Raw genomic sequence first — 26,127 nt, 5'->3', positions numbered from 1 at the left:
TCATTTGGAAAATAAAAACGAACGTATGTCTCGAGTTATTTATTAAACTTAACATTTATACACTTATTCTAATATATCTATATATCTTACATTTATACAATAAAACAAATGCATACAAACCGTATAGTGGTGAATATACATTGTGTAGTCATATACAATGCGACAATCGCCGCATTTACGTAATGCGATTAAAAAAACGAAAAATCTACATAACACTCGTGTACTACAACACAAAAAGCACTAAAACGTGCTTCTCACGTAACAATAACTGGACAAAACACAATAATTGGTGTATAATCGTATTAGTAAACATTAGAACAATTTATGTAAATTCGTTAAAAGAAATATCGTAGTGCGCGTGAATATGGGTACACACGCACTCAAGCAAGATCCGTCCATCTGAGGGAGATGCAACATGAAGGCTCGTTTGGTGTTTGAGATCAATAATACGAAGGAAGTGTGCGGCGGCACTCGGTCACGTGGCCCGGCACGCGGCTCCGTGACGTCACTCGGTCACGTGCCCGGCGCGCGGCTCCGTGACGTCACTCAGTCACGTGGCCCGGCGCGCGGCTCCGTGACGTCACTCGTGCGGCATCTCCTCCAGCCAGTCGTCGCTCTCCACTCGCGCCAGCTGCTTCTTCAGACTACAGTACAGCTTTATTAATGACTCCTGGAAATGCGAAAGCGGTTCACATTTAATAGAGCATGACAATAGTACCATACCTCATTATTGCCAGTCGCATGATCCGTGATTTTGCTACCTACCCGGAATCTGACATTTGTGCAAAACTTGCCGATTACATTTTTAATAAGTAAAAAGCAGGATGGTAAAAATTTGATTACCTTCTCATTCTCTAATTGTATAATCTCTCTCTTCTGCCGTAACTCGTCGTCGTCCATTTTCTCCTCCAACTCATTCTTGTGGTTGCTTTGGTATGCTAACTCAGTCTGCACCTGGAAACGATAATGTTAGGACGTTAAAAAACCTTTTAGCTAATTACGGTGACAAACCGTTATTTTGGTACCTAAATCAACGGAAACGAAATATTACAAATAACATGAGTAGACAAAAAATGGGTTGCAAGAATTTCGACTAGTCTTATTAGACAATTCAGTGTAATATTTATTTGTAGATAATTTTGATGTAATTTACCTTGAGGTACTCTTGTGCGAGCTGCTTGTGTTTCTCGAATATCCGCTTGGACTCCTCCTTGGTGAGGTCTGGCGAGATGGGCCGCAGGTGGGGGTCGAGCATCATGTGCATGGAGTCGAGCGCCGGGTCGGGCTCGGCCGCCGGCGCGCCGCCCTCGCCGGCCGTCGACGCGCTGCTGTTACCTGCAACCAATGAGCACTCGTTGTATTCATGCGAACATCTTACTACGTATACGTAATATGTTTTATCCCTTTTCAGAGGTAGGCAGAGATGTCAGTCATCACAACTTTATCTTGCCATATATCTTACTAATATTATAAACGAGAAAATTTGTAATGTTTGTTAGAAGTAAACGCTAGCTTCCGAACAAATTTAAATATAGGCTACTTTTCATCCCGGAAGTACATAGAAGGAATTTTATCTCGAGAAAAGCCTTTCGGGCAGGTAACACTGCCAGCAATACCTAGTATTTAATATAAGTTTTGTATGCGAGTTTACAAATAATATTAGCCGTGGTGGGATCGGAAATGCTATTATCGTGAACCAGATATTCTCATAAGCCGTAAAATTATTAGCCTACTTTATTGATATCCGTCAGGAATCTCATGTTTTCAGTATTTAAAAATGACTTGTCCATTACGCCTAAAAATAAAATACCTATTTACCTTAGCGACGTTTATAGATTTCTATAGTAGCACGTAGACATTATATTAGGAATCCGTAATTTTCTAGGGCAATTGATGACCCAAATTACGTCTCAAGACCTGAACTTCGTGCATCACGTATAAAACATTACACGCCGACCCTACATAGTGAGATAAATACATTAAGGAGACTGAATTGATTAATTGAAGCCAACTTTCGCAATTCAAACAGAAGGAATGTCATCTTGGCATGTCTTTTGAGTTGGAAGTTGTTTGCTGTAAGATGATGCGATAAATAGCTGGTGAGTTAGTTTAGTTGTGTTCCTTCCCCCATATATCAATAAGATTTGTGTACTATGCAAAATGAAGGTATGCCACATTGCTTACCAAATCTATCATACAAGAGCAACAAAACTTTCTACGTGCAGTTTGTGGAATTAACATAATTTGCCAGATCATAAGTAACAGTTTTGTGCAAACAGACGCCAGAGCGCTTTGTAATAATTATCAACAATATCTACATCTTTATGTTTGTAAGAAAAATTAGAAGCATTTTCATCTATTAAAAAGTAATGCTGTGCATATTTGTTCATAAAATGCCTATGAGAATACTGGCATTTGGCACATTTAACAATGTGTTTATGCAATAGAATTAAAAAAATTACAATATTTTGTAGTTTAGATATCGTAATTGTACAATATAAGTATGTCATAAAATTTAGTAAATTACGCTCTTAATTATTTGCAACTGTGATCTTATGTAAATAATCTCACAAAGCCGATAATTTATATTCATACATTGATAATGGGCGTGCAAGGCGGTCAGAGTAAAATGTGCTACTGTTTATCCAAACAACAATAAATATTGGAAACATTGTGTGAGGCACTTTTAGTGGACGCTGTGGATTCGTACCACCGACATGCAATAAAATACGAAAACCAAAATAGAATACTTTGTGAACGCGTTAACTGTAACAATATTGAGTGCGTCCAAACGATGCGTGCGCGTGTGATTGTTTGTAGAGCCGATACGAGAACAATCTGTATGTTTAGAGGATTTGGTCGCAGTCCCACGGCAGGGTTAAATACGTCAAGAGTTAAATTTACTCCGGACTTGCTGATGTCAGACGCTTCACCTAGATTTCGACTTTCGGCGTACAATTCTTTTGCCTGCGAACAGATGGCAGCAGCGAACTAAACAAGGCAACGACGATAAGCATTGCAACAAAGATCTGGTATGTTGTGCGGGCGCTATCGATGAAGAGCTTTGGGAGCACCAATGTAGTGCAGACGTTTAGGATGTATGTGTCGAGCATTTGAAACTTACATAGTCCAGCCGAGGAATGGGAAGTTCATAGTTACATGGGATTGAGAAATTGTTTACGTTTTGATGCTAACACGGTAAATGTTTATCACTTCAGAGGTACAACGCTATAAACAAGGAAAACAATAATTTCATATCAAACACAATACACTTGTTTCTAACAAACGATTCCGTTCGATATGACGTGGGAAACCCGCAATAGATCGTAGAAACGGTCATGAGGAAGCGCCGCGTGCACAACCGAAGGGCAGTCGGGCCGCTGACGCAAGACGCGGTTCGATACGCAGGGCGGCTCAGGCTTCCGCGTAGCCTCGGCCGGAGTCACGACTCGCGGCGAGCGGTGGAGCGGCTGGTGTGGCCGTGTCGACACTCACTGTAAAATATCCAACTACAGCTGACTGTGTCCCTGATGGTGGTGACGATGCCGGCGGAGGCGTCACACGCGTCGAGGCGGCGCAGGCGCGCGGGGGGTGCGGGGAGCGGGGTCATGGCGGATGGCGCGTCCTCTCGCGGAGACAGTGCGCCGAGCACTGGTGTGCACGCCGCCGCCCGCTCGAAATAATCGGCGGGAGAGCCGGGAGCGGGCGGTGCAACAAACAAAACGCCTCTATTCGCGGTGTGGTGACTCATCACGTCAGTCCGAGCTAAATGCGGACACCGTGTGCTGCCGCCCTTCGTGAGGTTTTCTGCCGTTTTCGCTGGCAGGGCGCGCGCACACCGCTCTCTGTGCAGCCGGTCGACGACCCGCGCCCACGCTCCATTGCCTCTTGCACCCGGCACCGGCGCCGTCCGACCCACTACCGTTGCTCTTGCAACCCTTGCACTTAACCCGCAATCACCCGACCGTCTGTTTTGTTTCCATTTCGATGCTTAGCAATTGACAGATGTTGATTTTACATCTTATCTTCTTGATTAATTGAATACACTTGGAAAAATCGTGATATCGCAGTTGCATCTATTCAGTGCCAAGCAGAAATCGTTGTTTGTACTGGAATGCGACTGATTCGCGAAAAATCTTTGAAGGGAGTTATGATTATACAGCAGATATAAGTCATAGTAAATCGTGCAGTCTAGCTGTTCCCTAATTCATAAGACAATCGCGTCGGGCAACGGCCAAGGTGCAGTGCGCAAAACCCACGTAGTTCATACGTAAATGTATGACAACACTCGCATGTGACAAGTTCTTAACATTATATATTGTCAAATTCGATCACTACAATAAAAACTCGACAAGATCGAGTCAGATAGCATCATTATTCATAGTGTTTCATACGTCAGTTGGGCATGTCCCAGACAAACAAAATACGTGTAAACAACTAATCTACTACCATTATAAATGTGAAAAATTATGTAGATTTTGGGGTTGTTTGTTAGCCCATCACGCATAAACCTCTGAAACGAATTACACAATATTGAGTGAATCTATAAAACATGTTCTCTATCAACAGGTAGACTAATGTTTATCTTGGAGAAACGTACTGTGTGACTTTTATTCCGAGAATATTCTCATATTATGGACAGAACTGCGAGCAAAGGCTAGTAATGCTTATAAATTTTACACATTACAACTACCTATATAATAAATTTAATGACAAATGTGCTGTTACATGGCTAAACTACTAAAATTACTTCTATAGAAGGACAAGAAGGAAATGTAAGATGCATTCTGTACCTTGTATCTGAAATGTAAATAAACATAGTTACTAACTTATCAATCATAATATCTACTTATATTTGACATAAATTTTTCATTAGCTTTTGTTGTATAAAGAGTGGATACATATTTGTTTACATTTTTGTACAACATTTATGGATTCACTACTGTTTGGTTCATTAACTCTACGTTAAATGAAAATTAATGTTTTCATCTAGTAAACCAACGATAAGAAGCGAACTTAAAAACAATCGGAGGACAACGCAATTTCAACGATTTAAAAAGTTACTATACGAAATCGAGAGACCCTGATAAAAAAATGACAACTATTATTAGTGAATACTACAAGGATGTCATCGATTGTGCCGCACGTGCCCTTAGGAAATAATGTGGCGCGACGTGCCAACTTCGCGTCTAATAGCTCATTACGAGCGGCGTTCAACTTACGCACTCCTGCAGGGAGCCCAGAATAATCGCGCACATAAATTTCAGGCAGCGGAAGTGAAAAGTGAAGCTATTTTACTGAGCGCAGAACTGCAACTTACGTTACTAGGAATATATTAACGAGAATGCACGCCATAAATCAACATTCACTCAGCGCGTTTTACGCGACATGATATACTCGTATAATTATTTCCGTCGACACTTAAATGCTTCAAGAAGTTGGTTTCACGTCACTTGTGAGGTTAAAAAGAAGGGATTAATATTAGTACTGATTCACGGATTTTAATGTCTCGGCAGTCAACACTCGAATTAGATATAAAAAAGGGTGGTTTACGTTAATATTCTATGCTTTCGTACATATTTAAAGGAAACGAGAATGGAGTAGCAAACTTTGGAAATGGAAGTCATGTAATTTTGATAAAATGACTTTTAAACAACTCTCAAACATATCCTGATCTATCTGTAGGAAAGAAATTCTAGCTAAAACATGAATGCAGATGTCGATGACCGAGACGACGACTATGTCTTGGTTAGTTGTCATTCAATATAATACTAATGAATAGTCAAACAGTGTCGTTACAGAAGCTCTACGTAGAGAATCATTGAATGAACAGAATGTTACTCCAACTAGTTACAATGTACACATTATAAAGCGTTAAAATTAACGCGTAAGAGGTTAATTGTGTAGGGAAGTGATAATGAACGAGCACGAGGCGGTCCGCGGAGGCCCATCTCGCAGACGCGGCCTGACGTTGACGGATCCGCTTCGGACGGCCGCTGGTGACTCATCAACGTTTACGACTGCTAACTTCGATGAACCATAAAATTTGAACCAGAAACTCCAACTATATTTGTGCGCAGCTTACGTTTGATGCAATGCGAATAGAAAAAAGAAAAACGGAAAAAAGGAATCACACGATTAATAAAATAATGTGAACATTTTTTAAGATGTTTGTTAGCTGTTTGTGGCGAAAACACTGAAGGGCTTTGGAAACAATTTGGCACACGCATAAAATTTCCCATTTAGAGTATTTCGTAACTTATCAAAAAATAATTGGTAATAAGATGTTCTTTCTTTTCATTTTATTTTTTCCTTTTTCATATCACTTGGAATATTTTATCAATATCCATTTCAATATTTCTCATAAGATTCCTTTGAATTATTTTTAGTATAAAAAATATGTTACGTGTTAATTAATGTGTTTGATAAGGGTTATATTAAAATTAGGAAGGAGTATACATTCTAAATTTGTACATAACGGAATATTTTATTCGATATTATTTATTGTACTTATTGGATACTTGTTGATATTCATTAGATTAAGTTTTATATCATTTTTTTTGTTTATAGCTAAATATGCTACAGCTAAAGCTACACCTTACTGTTACCGCTTGTGTATTGTTTTACATACATCAAACTACATAGTATAAATTAGAATCGTAGTCGAATAAAACTGTTTTTATTTATTTTAACTTACCTATTGCACATCTTTTATACAAAGTTTATATTTTATACGCCGACATAAATCGATTTGACTGATCCTTTGATAGTGATTGAAACATTTACAACATTGTGTAAGATATAAAAACGTACTGAAAGTATGATTGATCACATAAATCCACAGTGAGACGAGTAGAGCTTTCTTTGATCGGAGTATTAATGTGTTTTCGATCCAGCGTCGCAATGGACCCAGATCGGCCCGATTGCGTCAGTCAAAGTGACACCTCGCGGAAACCGTCCACCACACGACACTTATTCTATTAGCAAGCCGATTTATGAGCTGACAGTCGACAACCAGGCAAATGTCAGCCTACAAAGTGGGATAACGCTTTCTGACGTTGAAATGTTACATAAAATTGTAAAAATTACGTCTACACAGAAACAGATGAGGAAGAGTAACACCAGCAGTGTTACTATTTCCCACGTCGGTGTAGCCGAAATCAGATCACACGTATTAGGCTCATTTATAAGCATAGTGCCAAATCCACAGTGTTCAAACTTTCAGTTGATATATCGCTGGCGAGTGACAGGGAATTACGTCGCACGTACAACGTCTAAAAAAACTCTGATTCACGGGAGACACTTTCATGCGATCCGGATATATCCATAGAGCAAATATAAGCGTCCTTGTGTATAATTTTAATGTACATAAAGGACAATATAAAACAAGTGAAATGGTAACGGTGAGCAGACGTTTTTAGTGAGTCACGCGTTGCTAAAAGTAGACGAGTACATTTATCATCTTTATTTTTTTCGCAGCTGCGCTAAGTAAATTATAAGAACTTACTACGTTTAAAATAAGACGTGAACGCAGCCCGTGGTGTATAATTCTTGCGTTGCGGTTGATGATATTGAACATAACGCTTACAGTACGACGCTTTTAGGATATTCAGCGCGTATAGTAAAGAGGGCAGTTTACATGTTTGTGCCAACTTCTACACAGAAAGTAGAACTGGGTCAGTCACCGTTAATGTGCTATATAGGTGATTGTATCCAGATCACATCAAAGAATTGTCCGAAGCGGGATACGGGCCGCGGACGGGACGCTGCTCACGGCAGTGAGACGCAAGACTTATTCTCGACTCGGGATAACAACTAACTGAGAACACGTTAACAGATGTGAGTTAATTACAGATTTCCTTGAACTCTTCAAGATTTAAGACTGTTAAAAAATCGAAGGTGAAACTTCAAAGCGCTCGTGCCTACAACTGAGGGTGATTAATAGAAGAAACTTTACAAGAAACACGAAACAACAGTCATACAGAAGACGTGAACGTTGTTTTGGTCTAGTATACTATAGTACTGCATGTAGGCGAGGAAACGTGGCAGAAATTGATTGGCTGCAACGGGTTTGACGTCATTTTAATATGTAATAGGTGGAAATTGAGCGGTAATAGGAAAATTTGTGAAATTGATTTTAATTTTTTTTAAATTCCATATAAGAGTTTTGCAGAGGCCATTTTTCTTCGGATATCATAAATTAATGCGATACTATTGTAATTGAATAAATATAATGATTTTACGAGGTTAACGTGAATGAAACCGATACATAGCAGTCCCATCTTGCATGGTAGTCATTAAGGTTAGTATACAGTTTTCAGTAAAAGAAAAAACAAACATCTACATACTTATAGCTTTTGTATTTTGTTTGACAATTCTAATCTAATCTAACCAACATTTCTGTAACAGATGATGATATTACTTATGTAGTTTCATTTTTTTTATTTTATATAATTTTTTTTTGTACACTTCATAAACACATGGTATAAAGTCGGACTCAACCTTATAGACATTCTCTCCCAGCCTACTTTCATGTGGTGCATAGATAAACGGAACCAGGTGCAAAATGAAAACATAAGAATTTGTTTTAAATAATTCAAATAAGAATACGAAAGGAATTGAAATATTCATACATAATTAAAGAATAATTATATTTTAAATATATAATAAAATAATATCAGCCCTGTATTATATACTTGCCCGCTGCTGAGCACGGGCCTCCTCTACTACTGAGAGGGATTAGGCCTTAGTCGACCACGCTGGCCTAGTGCGGATTGGTAGACTTCACACACCTTCGAAATTCCTATTGAGAACTTCTCAGATGTGCAAGTTTCCTCACGATGTTTTCCTTCATCGTTAAAGCGAACGATAAATTCACAAAGAATGCACACATGATTTTAGAAAAGTCAGAGGTGTGTGCCCTTGGGATTTGAACCTGCCGACATTCGTCTTGGCAGTCCATTCCACACCCAACTAGGCTATCGTCACTTAGTCTTATCTTATTGTAAATACCTACAAATAACTATATAAATATATGAACATTAAACGTAACTAAAGTTTAGTTTACTTGTATATGGGTGAGGTTTAAAATAACTATTTATCGTGAATGACAGTGCAGAATCAATTTGTTTCGCATAAAAAGTAAATTTAAGTAAACATGACGCAAGCAAAATCAATTTTAATATCGCATGGGGGTCAACGGTCATTATGTTCAAATTATATTTTTCCTATGTATAGAGAGCATTCAATTTATAATTCTTGATTCTCGAAATGTTTAACAACGTTGTATTATAGCGCGCGACCTTGCCATATTATGCGTAAAATGATTAATTATAATAATATTAGAAAATTTAAGCAAGTCATAAAATTGTTTTATAACCAAACCTCCAAAACAAAACGTCTAACTTCATCAAAATTTCTTTATAGTATGAGGACATCTAAGTACTAGTAACCAATCTAAAAAAAAACAAACAATCGTACAAAACGTAAAAATCGTACAAAATGCACGGGGTACTAAAGCTGAGTGGAATACCTTCAATTGTCTCCGATTTCAAAACAATAACAAAATATTTAAAAGCTTACGTGTTAAGTATTTCGGTGTAATTTTGTGAACCAAGTATGCGATTTTGCATTTGCTAATTTATCGTTCTGTTACATATAGAAAGGTTGCTAATAGATGTTGCTGAAAAGACTTTACTTGTTTAATGTTTTGATCGATCCAGCAAATTGTGATTGTTGACAAAAATTTAAGGTATTCATCTATTCTAAAAACAAATGCAACACTAACACTATGCAATGATTTTCGTCAACAGAGATATTAAAATTCATAACAGCATAGATGAATAAGTACTTCGCCATTATTTACATTTACATAACATAAATAACAATGACATGAACGCCCTTATCGAACAGAATATTCATACAAGCAGTGGAAGAACATATAGCGGCAATAGGAAGCAATACAAAAGCTATTGGCAAAGGTAGCGTTGTGAAATCGCGAGCAGTGAGTCACGGTTGTATTTTAGAGAGGCGCAGAGAGCCGCCCGGAGCGATCAGCGAGCCGAACCGCCCCTACACAACAACGTGCGGACAATCTCATGTAGCATAGCATCTATTCGTTGAATTTTTAAATGTTTACAATAAAAAAAAACAGCAAGGAAACAAAAGTTGCTGCGTTGTTAATTAATTTATTGCTCCATTAAACGTAGATCTCAATCAAACGCGGAACCTTGAGGGTCGATATGCCGAAATCGTTTCTGAGAAAACAATAATACCACCATTCGATCACGCTCATGGATTAATTAAATTTCATTGTCGATAAATGTATAAAATTACCAAGAAACCATTGAAGGTTGTAGTTGATAATCCACGATAAGCAAAGATACATAAAAATGTTAAGCCGGTTTAGATCAATAGGGAACTGAGCGGTTCGCATTGAGTCGAGTGAAAATTGCAAAGTCATAGAGGAGCAGCGCTCGGCGTCGTAACGTTTTTGCGTAAACGTAAGAGCGCGTTGAGCGGCCGCGGCCAGGGCACCGCGTGACGCAGGCGCGAGCCCCGACCTACTTATGTCGTTGAAAAAATCAGCAGATGTTCAACTTTGAGGCGGGATATATCGAGCGGGGCAGAATGTGTTGTTACGAATAGAAATAAACTTGTCACATATTTTGATTGTATCTAGAGCGGGCTGGGGTTAGTCATGTCGCGTTGCCGATGCCAACGTCCCGGCCGCCGACGCGCACCACACCGCAGATATAAAGGCAATACTGCTCCAGACTGAATCACTATAGGCGCCGTCTGCAAAATGTCTCACCACTGCCTTATTTACGATGTTTTTACAACGTTAATAGCGACCACACAAGGAATCGTTTCCGAAAAAAAAAACAGGGGTAATCACTGCTACTAGTAAACAATGTCTTACAATATAGGTGAACACCATTTACACTAAATAAATAATAGTGTTAGAGATAACTGGCATGATGTAAAATAGAGAACATCTATTATGGTAGATAGGGGAGGTGTGAACCTTTAATCATAGCTTTAGATTTTTCTTATACTTAGTAATTTATCTTCCTACCCGGAAACCATCAATATGTTTACTTAACCATTTTATAACAAAGAGAAATGAAAGTACGAAAAACAAATCATGGAAATCAAACAAATTGCACGAGAGGCTGTAACACGTCATTAACTTGAGCTAAGCACAAAACTGTTGTAAATACCCAAGGCTGTAAGATCATTGTTGGATAATGTTAGAAGACAATAATTAAGCTGAACATCAAGTTCAAAGTTATATTGATCGGAATATTCAAAGTTTATTCCGATATTATTCATAAAACAAGATAAAAATAATTATTTTCTCAGTAGAGGTGGTTTGTTACGTTTTTATTCTATGTCGTATTTGATAGAACGAGTCCTTTATTTATTTTTTACCGTGCATTAACCGCCATTGAACCACAGTTTTATTTAATCCATTATTAACGTTCATTAATAAAGTAGATGTTATTTTAAATATTACGTTATCCATCACACGCTTCACACCTGTACTTGTTTTTTTAAGCGTAAAAACGTTAAAGTGCTGTAACCAGAGATAACCCTTATCACAAGAGCCTTAATAACGTAAATGGAGTGCTAGTAGTGAGTAGTAATTGTTTACGTCTGGTACTGCACGCTCGAGCCCTGCGGGTCGCTCTCGTATCATAAAATAATTAGCTATGATTCATCGCCGCGCCGAAAGCGTCACTCGACGCTACTAGAGAGCTTTTGGCATTACTACTTGACAGCCGATTATTTCACTGTCAGTGATCGTTAGTATTAAATATACCGCGTGATTGTGATGCCGGTCAATCCAGATTTTTAATTAGCGACCTTCGGTGACAGTGACGGATTAATTTCATTTGGATTTGGTATTATTGTATGGAAATAGTATGAACGGGTGAAATAAATTTTGATATTTTCAGTTTCATAGCTTTCTACTTTATATTTGATACTGGAGTTATTTATTATATCATGTGTCACTTCTTATTATTAAGAATATTAATATGTATTTTTATTTTGGTTATTTTTGTGTAATTTTGACGTCATTAATAAAATAAAAAATTCTGAATACCTGTTACAATACATTGTGTAATAAGAAAATGGTGTTTAGAAGTCACTAATCCAATTCAGATTTTTCAATTTGTCTTTTGCAGGGAAACATAATTGTAACTTTAAAACTGCGCTAATTGAAAGTGAAACTTTTACTGAAATAGAAGACACAACTGTGTCTGAAATGTTTAGCGTCATTTCCACTACATTTCACAAGGGTACTTTCTGTATATTTTGCACTGTGATTACTAATAATAATTTCATTCTGTACAGATTCAGTAACATTCGACTACTCAGTACTCACTCATGTAAACGTCAACGAACACTTGCAATTTGTCAAAATCTGGATGCACCGTTATTGAAACCTGAACGGAACAGTCTGTTTGCGGCATAATTTCACTGAGTCACAATAACATTTGTAATCGTCCTTGATGGGAGCACGTGTGGCATTGCCGGCGGGCTACGGGACGCGGTGTGCGAGCGCGCGGTTGCATCAGAGTGCAGCGTGTGGCAGCGTGTGGCAGCGTGTGGCAGCGTGGGGCGCGGTGCGCGGTGCGTGCGGCCGATGCGCCGGCGCGCGGCGGGAGCGCGAGACTGTGCGTCGTCGGCCAGCCCGTCCCATGCCTCCCCGATAACCTTAAATTAGATTAATTGTATCGCGCTGATTCATGCGCACCCGCGACGCGCTTCTTTTTGTTGACACCGGACAAATGCGTTTGCTCGATTTAGCATTTAAGGATTACGAGAGGTGAATGAATTTTTACATCGGCCGAATGGATTAATTTGTCAAACGCAACGGTCACGTTTAACAATAACAGATGAAAGTCTTTCATTGGTCGTAAAACGCAAAATATCACATCAAAACGTTAAAATAATTTACGAGTGTTGCGCATCTCGTTGGTGGATACAAAAAAACCTATTCCTCAGTTTGTTAGTCATTAATAAGCTATTCCGTTTACTATCACGTGTATCCCATCTATATTTCAATAGAACCGATGAAGTTGCTTTTGACCGGGCGCTCAAAAGGCCAGCCGCTACTGTATAAAAATCAACACATTTTGTTTATTTGAGCAACGCATAACGAGCGGGATGCCCGCCGTGGCGGCACCCATGAAAATATTACGACTTATTTACTTTATCACGATACTGTTCTTACTTCTTACCGCATTGACGTCTGCGCGGTGACTCAGTAAGGCACCGCGCGGCACTCGCCACGACCCACCAAATATTGCTAGTTTATGGCTCTTTTGAAAAGCTGTGCCAAAACAAATCACCGGTAATATTAGTTATATCATTGCACAATGGTGGGCTCGTTTAGTCATTTGATTATGAAATGCTTTGGTAGTATTTGAAAGATACTAACCAACTCTCCGTGTCCGGATGTAATAAAAAGTTCTGCGGCTGAGAACAACCATAAGTTAATAAACAATTAACAATATCTGTCAAAAGGAATTGTAGTTTCTAAGAACTTAGATATACGAAAACAGTTCTGTTTTCATTGGTTAAACTACGGTCTGACCTCATATTTGATAAATTAACTATTTCCATCAACATGAAAACAGTAAAAACTAAGGAGGGCTGTTGCTATTAAGTTGTCGCTAGCAAACCGCAAGGCGTCAGCATGTGCGGCGATGATTTATCTGTCGCTAATATCTCTATTAGCGACATCAATACGCGTCAACGTTTCGACAGGGCGACATTTCGCTCAGTCTAGTTCTGAAGACGTCGACAGCCGGCCCGGAAGCGCGCGGTAAACACAGCGTTAACAGACGTTGCGACACCGCACATGTGTTTCTAGTTGTTATTTGCTGAGAAAAATAACTTTAGATGAGTGTCGACTTTTACTTGTTTACAACGAAAATGCGGTAAATTCACTAAGAAATATGTGCTTTATAGCAAAGCGATAAAGTTTGGATCAAAGTAGTCTTGATATTTGACTTGTCGGTTATGCCTAAACAATAATTTAAATTCGATTTCTAGTCACCGGTCGCAACACCTAATAATGTACACTTGTTATACCAATAAGAACTGCAATAAAAATCTCATTGAAACGGTTTCAAAAAAACCTTACGGAAGGGGAATAGGAAGCAAATGCATGGAGAAAAACACTTGGTTCGGAAACGACCAACCCCGTTACAGATCTAACAATACCCCGTGTTGCGATCGGTCGTTGGTCCCACAGCACCGTTTCCTAGAAGGTAAGCGGACACAGTCTAAAATAGTCGCGGCCCCTTCCGAGAGGCGTGACTCACACCGGGACGGTCCTGGGCCGCATCTGGACACCGCTATACAGCGTAATCTGTTATATGTAGGTTAGTTACACGCGTCTCATCAATACGGCAGCTTATTAAAATACTAGCTGGCACCGCGTGACCGCTTGTCGCAAATATTTCATAACGTTAACTGTACGTAATACGTATAAACCTTGAACGACAGGTGGCAATAGCCAATAGAGAAAAAGAAAACATTATTTTGTTACAATTTTACTTACTATGGTTTAACTGTCACGGGCACTAGAACAAGAATTAGGTTTCTGCGTAAAATAGTTCCCATCATGCTTAGTTACATCAATAACATCAAGCAAGGCAACGTCACTTAATGTTTATAATGCATTAAACATTTTGATAGCTAAGTATGTAATTTTGTTTATTTCGTAGAGATAAAGACAATAAAGAATAGATAAGCTTGCCCACATCTCAGACTCGTGATTTGTAAATAATAGATGAATGATTATGCTGAAAAATGTTCCGAGAAGCACGGGGAACAATTAAACGAAAACCAACGTTTTATCAGTTACTGAAGTACTCTTAACTATATCATAAATTAACAAATATGAAGAAGAGCTTCCAAAAGCTATTAAAAATAAAAATATAGGACAGAATATTATTTGAAAAATGAATAATTAAATTTGCAGATATGATTTTATTCTACATTTTCCTCAAGCTAGTATATCTTTCTTCGTAACTGTCAAGATTATAGAAAGACATTTCCGTGTTGTTACAAGTGTAGAAGCTAATGTTTTCACAGAATACTCGTAAGCTATATTTCTTTAAAAAAAGTGTTACTAACGGGGAAACTGAAATAATACATTTGCCTTTGTTCGATTAAAAAAGTCCTCCAAAGAAGTAATAATACTAGAAGCTCGTGGAGTTGAGGAAGAAAATATAAGAAGTAAAAAAAGCTATGAATAACACTTATGGTCGTCGAAATTGAAGCGTCGAATTTAATATACTTGCAAACCATATTATACATAAATTTTATTTTTCAGCACACTTCTATGTGAACTTTATTATGCCAAATCTCATACTCCTCCGTGCGGGGCTAAAAAAGGGGTACGAAGTTTTTCCTTACGTATAATTTAGATGTATCATAGATCTTCTACAAAAAATCATGCATCAAAACACGAATGTTAAGCATGCAAAATTACTGGACACTTCATGCCTGTGTACTACTCAAAGGTGAAGAGAAAGTTTTAAATTTGGGATAACAAACAATTGTACAACAACATTTTGTAATAATTATGGTTAATTTTCGTAGTATAGGCTAGCGTAGCTATCTCGAATGGGTATTTTAGTCGCAGCAACTCACAAGCCAAATTATTCAATAATTTTGATTTGAATTGTCTGATCTGATGAACGAATACAGTCCATCCTCTGTTCAGCACTATCTGAATAAATAAGTCATATTTAAGTATCGGTTCAAATTTATTTGTCGCATAAAATATTATTAAATAGTTTCGAAATACTTTACGTATTCGATAAATTTATATTCACCATACAATTTTCAAAGATTGTAAAATAAAAGAACATTTTGATACATATATCTGGATAACAGGCTTCCAGTGATCTCATTTTATTTGTTGGTTTGATTTATCTCAATCCAATGGGCAGTTACCTTAACATAATCAAATATCTCGGCCGGTTCGAGATGATTCATGAAATTCTATAAAATCCCATAAACTCCCATTCGAAACGAGGAAACATTTCAACAATAAATTCAACCGAAAAGATTTATACGATGAAGTGGAGTTACGAATATCGTTATAAATTCTGGGAAAACGAAAATCGTGTGGAAATTCATTGAAACATGACGATGTTACGTATGATGTAAATATTTTATAAAAATTTCAAATCGCACGGAACAACTGATTCATAATGGGATAAATAACTCCTTTCTTTGTCTATGTAAACGTTAAAATTATGCATTGGATTTTTACTAAGATGAATCACCAACAATGTTATCTACAATCCGCTTCTTGAACAAGATAAAGTAGACAGAACAGGAATAATAATTGTTTGGAAACAAATTATGTATTGTTGGAAGAATGAATCATTAAGACATACAAACTGTGTTGCGGTATTTTGTGCATATACATGTATTTTACATTTTCAGAGTCCAAAGTCCGAGTGATATAATAATTCAGCTATCGCGGTATCTTTTTAGATGTTTTGTAACGTTGGGTGTGATTTTGTCTAAGAAGAAGGGTTGGTAAATATATTTTATTCATTAACGTTTTTGAGTATTTGAAAAACGTCTGCCAAAGTTAATTGCTCAATGAAAAACGATAGCACATTAATTGTATTTAATCAAAGTATTATTACATAGTCTGAAAATGAAAATAATTAATTGGATGCAAAAAACTATTAATATTTCGTGAGTTATATTGTACCACCGGATCGATGACAAAAGCCCTCACCATCACCGAAGAGCGGTCAAAACAAACGTGGTATGACTGTTTATAAAACCAAGACATAAGACAATTTATTTCTTTCTATGTTACTGAGCTCGTAGGATTGTATCATTGGAGCTTACGTACAATATCATTAGATCGATTATAAACACCTTACAAAAACAGTCACTTGAGGAGAGATAGCGGAAGCAATTTTTTCTGTGCAATGTAATAAATAGTATATCTGTTAACTCATCTAACACATTAAATAATTATTATTCTATTACATTGGATATTATTATTTACGTTTATTACATTGGGATTGTACATCCCTTACTCTTTATGTGATGTTCAGTGTATATATGACGTCATAATATAGCCAAATTAGAGCCCACCAAAGCGAAGCGGGGTTAAAAAAACTAACAAAATGGAATTTTTATCAAAATGAAAGCTAAACATAATAAAAAAGCGACGAATGCAGTAACTGGCACCTTTTAAAGTCGATTAAAAAAATATTCTATGCTTTGAAAGAAGGCACTTATTCTTCCACAGAACATAAATTAAGCTGGTCTATAGTTTTTTTCATAGGCCGAGCATGATGTTTACGAAGTAAGGAGTTATTGATAAATATATAATAGTGACGTAATGTTATTGATAAAGCATGGACAATGAGCGGGCGAAAAAGTTGAAATTTGACGACAATCTCTCAGCACTTTGCTATTATACTTGGACAATGAGCAGCCGAAAAAATCTTGTGAAAATTTAACGATAGTCACTTAAAATTATGAAAACATCCTACACACATCACAAAGCTATCATGCAAATGTATTACAGAACCTTATAGATATCGATATGATACACCGCCAACAGTTTTGAAAATAATTACTAAGTGCATATTCTTGTATACATTGAGACTGAAATCATATATAACAACCGTACGCATGCGTGGTGATTTTAGTAATTTGTCATAATATAAAAAGATGGCAATTGCAAAAATAATCCTCGTATTTTTAACCCCTGGTTGTATAATGTACGGTGGTGAGTAAGCGCTTGATATTTGAATACGCGGTACTGGGTGTCAAACGGCGCGGCTGAGTTCTGGGAACCAGATCAATCCTATACTATAATAAAATTAGATCTATTCTTTATTTGCTGAATAATTAATTCGGAATCAGTGAATCTTAATGACTATAGTGCGCTATTGTTAGATATATTTCAAGGGTTAATGAAAAGCCAATTGCAATTTGTTACGTTGTGGGTATGTTTCCTTCGAATTGAGATTTAATAATTTCACGGGTTAGTAAAGCTCTAAATTAGGTGAAGACTATTTTAAATTAAATTATTTTACTCTCTGATGCAGTTAATTTTTGTATTCGCAAATTTTACTCGATTTACAAAGTAGTTTTTTTTTGTTAAAACATTTTTTTTATCTGTATGAGCTCGTTTTATAGTTAAGTATATCTTTTGACAATTGTTGCAAAGTAAAAAAATAAATTCAGGAAAAGCCAGTCAAAATATTTGAAAAATAATCATAAATAGTACTTAATGTAATGTCAATCTTTACTTAAGTAATGTGCAGAGCATCTATTTTACTGTGTGCGTCCAGCGGATATTTCAGTTTCCGTTATCTAGCATTTTAATTATTATCTTCGCGATAAATACTTTAAGATATCCATGATAATTTCCCTGTTATACAGAGCCAGTAAATAACATAGCATTTACTCAAAATTTACCCTAAAGATGATCAACTAACCAAACAATTCATTGTGATTGAAAATAAACAAAAACATTGCCTTTAATCGTGGAAGATAAATAAATAGTGTGAGTCACGGGGCGCGCATGTCCTGGCACAGGACTTCGCTATTTGCATGCAATGACTCAGGCCGTGTAGTGCATGATACATTGGTACCAGTTTAGACGGCACCATGCCGCCATTATGTACGATCGTGGTCAGATGTTCTAATAACGGAATGCTTTATACGCTAAGTGTAACTATTTATATGCCTTTTAGGAAATTATACAAAACCTATATCATTTTGTGGGACATTTAAAGCGCAGATCAGTAAAAATCGTGACGTTTTTGATATACTTAAGCGTAAACCAAACAAAGTGTGAAGGGAGGTGATCTTTAGTATTGTACTACCTTATTATATTGCAGTTGGACTCAGTCCAAATAACCGCTTTTATCTTACGATTTTGTAAGTCTATAATTGATTAAGTGTAAGTTTCTTGTACATGCTATTATTATAAGATTGACTAAATAAAGTCATGTGGATACTGAGGAAAAATGTCATACATTAACTGCATTACTCAAAAGTAATCTAGTATCATTGGTCTATGCATTAAGACCATTTATGCATTAAATTATTGCGTAAGAATATAAAGTTAAATAAATAAATCAAGAAATTAATAACCAAACTCAATTTTAGACTCGTATTTAGGAAACTGCGCAGTTTTTGTATTATAAAAACTAGTCCTAGAAAGTGACTTCTCTATATATCGTCATTGTCATCATATTTTGGCAAAAGCGCTATTACTTCGAAAGCGAACCATATTTTATGTGTCGCTTGCTTGACAAGCAAAGTCTTTGTGTTGCTGTATTCTAAGAAAAATATAAAAATTGGTCAAGTCTTTGAAGCTAAATATATAATGAGGTTAAGTGGTTGGAAACGTTTTCTAGAAGCACTTCCCTCTTCAAAATCTATTTCAAGGATGAATGTTATTAGATAAGCATTAATTTTACAAAACAGTGACTTGGAAACAGCTGTAGCATAGGCGTTAATTATTTTTATTTGGTAAAGTAGAACGCAGGCAAAATATTGCCGAGGCATTTTTTTTTTGTAAAAATAAAAAGCTTTGGTGTTGGCATTAGCTCTTACTTCCTTAGCATAATGTATTATAATTAAAGTAGGGAAACGTTGTTTTACCGTTTATTTATCAACATGTAGTCTATTTTTAATATAACTGACAAGCACCCTATAATTTGAATTAGGAAACATTAAAAGAGTACTTCTCAAAATAAATGTACGCAACGAAATCGTTTTTACAAATAATTGTTGAAAAAAATAATTGTCTCATGTGCCTTATTTTCGTTTATCGTAATACATTCGTTCTATCAAATATTATATAGAATGAATGTATCAAGACAAACAAAAAAACATGAGGCAAAAAAATATATAAAAATATAATATAGGCAATAATATTTCGAAAAAAAAAAACTATTTCGTTACGTACAATTATTATGAGAAATACTCACAAAATTTTTGGGCGAGATCTTGGGTATTTAGCGCCGGCGTAAATGGCGTAATTATAATGACCGAAGAATGAACCCTAACCCTTTAAAAACTTTCAAGGCTTGTGGACAGGCAAGTCCACTAAGGCAACACAACATACAGATCTAAAACTTGAATTCTTGACGCGGGCATCGAACCCGTGGCTTCTCGAGTGCATCGCGCCACGGGGGTTGTCAAACATGATAATAATTTCATAATGTAATTGCTTAATAAACTGGTTGTCGTGTCACGTTTCAATTTTTTAGAGCTTGGAATAATGATCATGCTGCTTATGAACTTAATTACTTATAATTGGATTTTTTTTACATTTTTATTTTGTTAAAAACATTAGTTATCCTGCATTCCAATACTCTGAATATTAAGTAGATCTGACGAGGAAAATGATTAGTCTAGGTACTTGGAAAATAAATGATAAAAAATCTTGTTATAAATATTATGCAGGATGGGGGAACTATCGCCACTTCTCATCAATTAATAATATGAAAATCTTTTTTTATTTATGTTGTAGCATATAAATGTTTCAATTACGTATTAATAGTTCTTTTCTTTCGTATAATGATCAAGTGCATAATTATAGTTTTATTTTTAATATAGAGTCTAGAAAATCAATTTTTTTTCTTGAAGTAAAAAAACGTGCCTAATTAATGACTAAATACTTTCTATGGGGCAAACTGTATCATGCAATGGGAAATCTATGTCAGACTAAGAAGCCCAAGTTGTTAGGCCACGCCTTACAATGTTCAGATATAATATTTTTTTTTGTCTTTCCACCAAACCAGGAGTGTAAATGATAGGATAAATATAATTCCGGTGCAAAATAAACTGTAAATACAATAGAGTAGTGAGGAGGCGGAGGTATAGCGGTAGTACAGCGCATCGTACGCCCCGTGACCGCGCGCCTATTTATACATCGATACGAGTGGCTCTGAATCACACTTGCTCGCTCCATCACTATTTTCGCACAAAACGAAAATATCTTAAGTGCAAAAGGAATCGAAATTATCATATCGTGAATGTTGTGTAAAAAATATCTGGGACGCGTATCTTGAAACTAAAATATTTGTGATTAGTTATTCGCGAAAAGACGGCATATTCTTTTGTCGTTGATGCCTAAAATATATATGAAAATATGTGTCGTGTAAACACTCACCCACTGGAAAATATTTATCAAATCCAGCCATGTTCTTCACTTCCACGTAGTCGTCGATATTAATGGGCACGTCGTACAACTCCCAGGCGTTCTGAAAATCAAATAATACATTTAAAATTTCAAGAGTTTCTCATATGACATAACAAAATATAAAAGTGCACATACAAAGTACATATAGTAAAAAAATAAAAAATATAATATATTATAATAAATGTGGTATCATCGATGACGTCGTCACTCGCCGCACGCTACAATGGCATGAAATGTTCTTATTACTACTATGTACAATCTGTCAGCTGACTTACAGGATCCACTTCTATTTGTAACGGCGTTTGGCATCTCGGATCGATCGCTCTCTGCGGCACGTTGCCGTTGTATTCCTTCACCGGCGTCATGGGACTATTGGAAGCGCTCAGCCTGTCACAGTAATTCTGATTGTAGTCCTCTTTCCTCACAGAGTTGGTGGTGCTTATCACCGAGGGACTCCTGGCCGGCGAGAGCTTATCATTCTCTCTGTTCCAATAGTGTTCAATGTCTATGTGTCTCGGATTCATGTTGCCGATATTGTAGTTGGGAATGGGCGACAGCCTCCGTGGCGAGGAACTCTCGCTGAACACGGCGGGGCTGCGCACCACGCGGAGCGAGTCGTGTACACTGCCGGCGGCGCTGCCGGCCACGCTGCCGGTGCCGCTGCCGGTGCCGCTGCCGGCCACGCTGCCGGTGCCGCTGCCGGCGCTTGCGTCGCTACAGGCGCTGCCGTGCGTGAGGTCGGGCGGGCGGACGGCAGCGGAGCGACCCGCCTCCGAGAACATTTCGGGTCTTTGGAACTGATGCGGGATCCTAACGGGCCCGATCCTGTTGTGTACGTCCGGCTCGTCCTTGGGCAGGGCGGCAGTTTTAGGGTGTGCCTCGGCGGCCATTTTGTTCTGCAGCTTACTCACTTGAGTTTCGACGTAGCTTCGCGGTTTTGGTGACTGCGACGATTCGTCAGTGTTTCTCGGGATCGGGTTTGAGGCGGTTTCGTCTGCGTATTGTGTCGGGAAGTGTACTTGGGACAGTATTTCATGCTCTGTGTCTGTTTCGTAGCTGCCCTGGGTGCTGTACTTGTACTGATCCTCCGAACACTCCGAGCTATCGTCCTCGCAGTCGTCATAGTTAATGGGCGTGTCTGCGCCGGGGAAGAAATCGCAAAGCGCTGCCATTATCTCTACCACCTGCAATAAGTACAACACAGTACTCTATTACAAAGTTAACACAGAATCGTTTGTGAATGAATAATAGTAACGTCAATATTTGAATGTCTATGAACAAGCCTATTTTGACTGGAATTTCAATATTACAATAATAAAATATACATAGCAGGAATTTTTTTTTGGACAGTAAACAAATAAGATCACCTAAAAGTTATGTCTATTATACTGTTGCCCATGAACACTTATACAACTACAGAAATTATATGTATAGTACTGATGTTGGATTTAATGAGGATTGGGTACAAAGAGCAATGGGCCTTAGCATTACAACTATGAGCATGAAAGTAAAAAGCAAATCTATGTATCACCAGTATTATGAGAAAATAGCACTAATCCTCATTAAACATGGCTTTTAATGACAAAACCACCACGGGTCTACAGAAATAGAATGTCAACATAAAATAATAATATCAACAGGATCAACATAAAAAAAAAATATTGACAGCAATGTTTGTTGAATGTGAATTATTAATAAGGTGTCATTATTATTCAAATTCTAATTAAAATGAGAAAGTGATTTATATTCAGATTGACTCATTGTGTAGGTGATTATGCATACCTTGGCCATGCTGGGTCTCTGTGCGGGTATTTTGTGCCAACATTGTGTCATCAATTGTTCAATTGGCTCTGGACACCCTTCAATAAGATTAGGTCTTTGACCTGAAATTGGGAACAGGTTATTTATGAAGCTGAATTAAACTTACTCATATAACAATAGACTAGCATTGTGAAATATGGTTTGTTGATTATTGAATCTTATTTCATTGATTTATAAAAGAATTTTAGAAATTAAAATGTTTTGGGACAAATTGTTTCTCCCAAGTCAAGATGGGAAATAAATAAATAACATTTTAATAGAATAGATTTGAATAAATCTTTATTCTGTGTATGACACAAACATGGCCAGCAATTTCTGGATATAAAAACATAATGTGAATTTATTTTAATTTTGATAACATAATTTAATTGATATAATGTATTACTATACTTATGATTTTTTGTTATCAAATAAAATAATAACAATATTATTTAAAATAATATCCATGTATTAACTTGCTTCATTGGTTCATTCTTCAATCGAAAGTAGTCAGATTTTTAATACAACATGCATTCCTAATATTAATAAGTAGATTTCATATACCTTAAATTCGTAATGTTAAATGTTGTTTAAAATATCACCTGTGTGTACAGCCCACATTATCCTGTATGCAGATCCGGATTCCTCAAAAGGTTTCCTTCTGGAAAGTACTTCCCACAATATTATACCCCATGAGAATACATCACATTTTTCTGTATATGTTGAACCTTCAAAAACCTGGAAAACATTTCAACACCTATAAAAATTTAAGATATTTGTTTTGCACAAAATGCATTTGTTTAGTCATATATTTATTATTATGGTATATTAATTAATCTATGGATATGCCATTTCATTCTGAGTCACTTCTTTAGCTTCATCCACTTTCATTAATCTTTTCATACTTTGCTGCCTGTTTAGGGACCTTTTGCCTTTTCAGTTTTCAAAAATGTCAAATATCAGACATTTGAAGGTTTGGTGCGGTCAACACTATTGGCTTTTCTTTATACACTTGTCTTATACAATATCTCTTTGTCAGTTCCCTATCAAGCATCCTTTCCAAATGTCTAAACTACCTTAGCAAACCTTTCTCAATTTGGGTCATTTCATCCTGATTCACTCCACACTGATTCATCACTACATTATTCCGCACACTATCATTCACAGTCTATCTACACATGATTCCCTATCTAGTATTATTGATACTCATTAATTTAATATTAGAAGTGTAGATGGTATAAAATAGTTTACAGAATGCAAGTTCTAAACACACTTTAATTGTTATGAGGATAAAAATTAGATAACATATTTTGTAGAATGACATGTATACATTTTTGTGATATTTGTGTTGTCTACTAGATATGGTAATTTTTTAGTTTTCTATTGATAAATAATACTATGTATCCATTCTGAACATAGCATCTTTGAATGTCCTCTTTTTGTGTATTCATTTGCATATTGTTAATAATATTTGAGATAATACTGTTAAAAGTGTTTTAAATATAAAAAATCCAAATTATAACAATGAGATCTGTTTTACTTTATTTTAAAGATGCTTATTACTGACTGATGAGGCTAAAGTATATACATATTTTCTTTTAATATATTGTTGAATTTTGGTTTGCATCACTCTTGCATGCATCTAGGAGAGGTGCAAAATCAACAACTTTATACAATTCTTAGACTTTTGTAATTACAAATTACTATGGATGTTTTATACCTCAGTGAACAGCAGAATATAAAAGTTTCAAACCTCTGGAGCCATCCATGCAGCACTGCCTTTGTTGTTAGTCATGTATGTGGCTTTGTCTGCCGCTGTACCAAAATCACATATTTTCAATCTCTGTCCACCACCAACTAGTAGTAGATTAGGAGGTTTTAAATCCCTGTGTATTAGTGGTTTTGGTTTCATCGCATGAAGGTATGCTACACCCTGAAAATTAACCATAATATATATTCATCCTTTGTTGATATATTTTTATACTTTATGATTATACAAGAGTAACTAAGTGACACAATTTCAACCATGAAAAACAAATATGTCAACCTTTTACATTTATATACTAGCCACTGTTTACAGTCAAATCTGATTTTTTGCTTAAAATAACAAAAGAAAAATAGAATAATATGTTGATTCTTACATCTTTAATATCTGAAATGGTTGACTAAATTTGGCAGCAATAACTGCATCATCACTAACATAGGTCAATAGCTCTATAGACCATAACAAAAGCTTATGTTTACTACTTATAAGGATAAACACTCATTCATTTATCATGTTATTAGTGAAATTTGTAAATACCTCAGCACACTGTCGAGCCCAACTCATGGCATGTGCTGCTGTGTACTTGGGCTTGGGGCGATTGTGGAGAACATTGTACAGCGACCCGCCCTCCGCGTACTCCATAACCAGACATACATGAGCGCCTTTAGTGCAGGCCCCATACAGTCTCACGATGTTTGGATGACACACTCGGGATAGCTGCCGTACTTCTATACTGAATTCTCGTTTTTCAGCCTCAGAATTTATGTGCTTTACCGCTACAAATGTATTTCGCCACAAGCCCTTCCATACCACACCGAACGCCCCTTTGCCCACCACCTGTCATTTTCATCAGAATGTTACACTTTCTTACAAGCCGAATATATAATAAAAGCGCTTATTCACAAATATTTACCGCTAATTCTCTTATTTCACTGTAATCAATCTCCTCCACAAAAGTCTGCTGCACAGGCAAGTCTTGCACATTGGAAGCCATCGGTACACTTATTATCACATTATCAATATGACTAGACAAATTAAATTAATTTTATTTGTCAAATATGCCTAATTTTCTTTATAAATTGGTAAAAATAGTTGGTTATCTCAATTTTCTTAGTATTGTTTGGCAGAGAAAAGCAACTGCGACAAGGCCGCCATCTTTGAAACTGTAGAACAAATGTCACACCGCGATAGGGTTGTGTCTGGCTATAATAGTACCATTGTTCAATACATTCGTATTTTGTAACTTTAAAAAATAATAAAGTATTTTATTCTAAAAATTTCAGTGTAAAATTTATCCATAAAATATAAATCGTATAGTACTTTTGTTTTGATA

The 26,127-nt window shown here is 36.6% G+C and overlaps 1 protein-coding gene across 1 annotated transcript; it reads right to left on the bottom strand.

The window, feature by feature from the left end:
* Positions 1 to 30: 30 nt before the first annotated feature.
* LOC115440218 (mitogen-activated protein kinase kinase kinase 7) lies at positions 31 to 26,011 on the bottom strand. The gene is made up of 10 exons (XM_030164429.2): positions 25,708 to 26,011; positions 25,332 to 25,631; positions 24,783 to 24,962; positions 23,632 to 23,767; positions 23,012 to 23,112; positions 21,505 to 22,413; positions 21,200 to 21,290; positions 1,154 to 1,335; positions 844 to 954; positions 31 to 670 (listed from the first exon to the last, which is right to left on the bottom strand). The coding sequence occupies exons 1-10, from the start codon at positions 25,786 to 25,788 to the stop codon at positions 581 to 583; spliced, it is 2,181 nt and encodes a 726-aa protein (XP_030020289.2). The 5' UTR covers positions 25,789 to 26,011; the 3' UTR covers positions 31 to 580.
* Positions 26,012 to 26,127: the final 116 nt, after the last annotated feature.

Source organism: Manduca sexta, chromosome 10, assembly GCF_014839805.1.
Source record: "Manduca sexta isolate Smith_Timp_Sample1 chromosome 10, JHU_Msex_v1.0, whole genome shotgun sequence".
In the NCBI taxonomy this organism is placed as follows: Eukaryota; Metazoa; Arthropoda; class Insecta; order Lepidoptera; family Sphingidae; genus Manduca; species Manduca sexta.
Note: the sequence above shows the minus strand (reverse complement) of the source record. Positions and strands in the feature narration are given on the sequence as shown.

Bases quoted from the DNA above. Each gene is read 5' to 3' on its own strand.
- LOC115440218 (XM_030164429.2), bottom strand. From the start codon at position 25,788: ATGGCTTCCAATGTGCAAGACTTGCCTGTGCAGCAGACTTTTGTGGAG. The intron at 1,336-21,199 runs GTGAGTGTTTAC...CATTGGTTGCAG, and splicing joins TGATAAATATTTTCCAGTGG to GTAACAGCAGCGCGTCGACG. The intron at 671-843 runs GTAATCAAATTT...TCGCATTTCCAG, and splicing joins TACAATTAGAGAATGAGAAG to GAGTCATTAATAAAGCTGTA.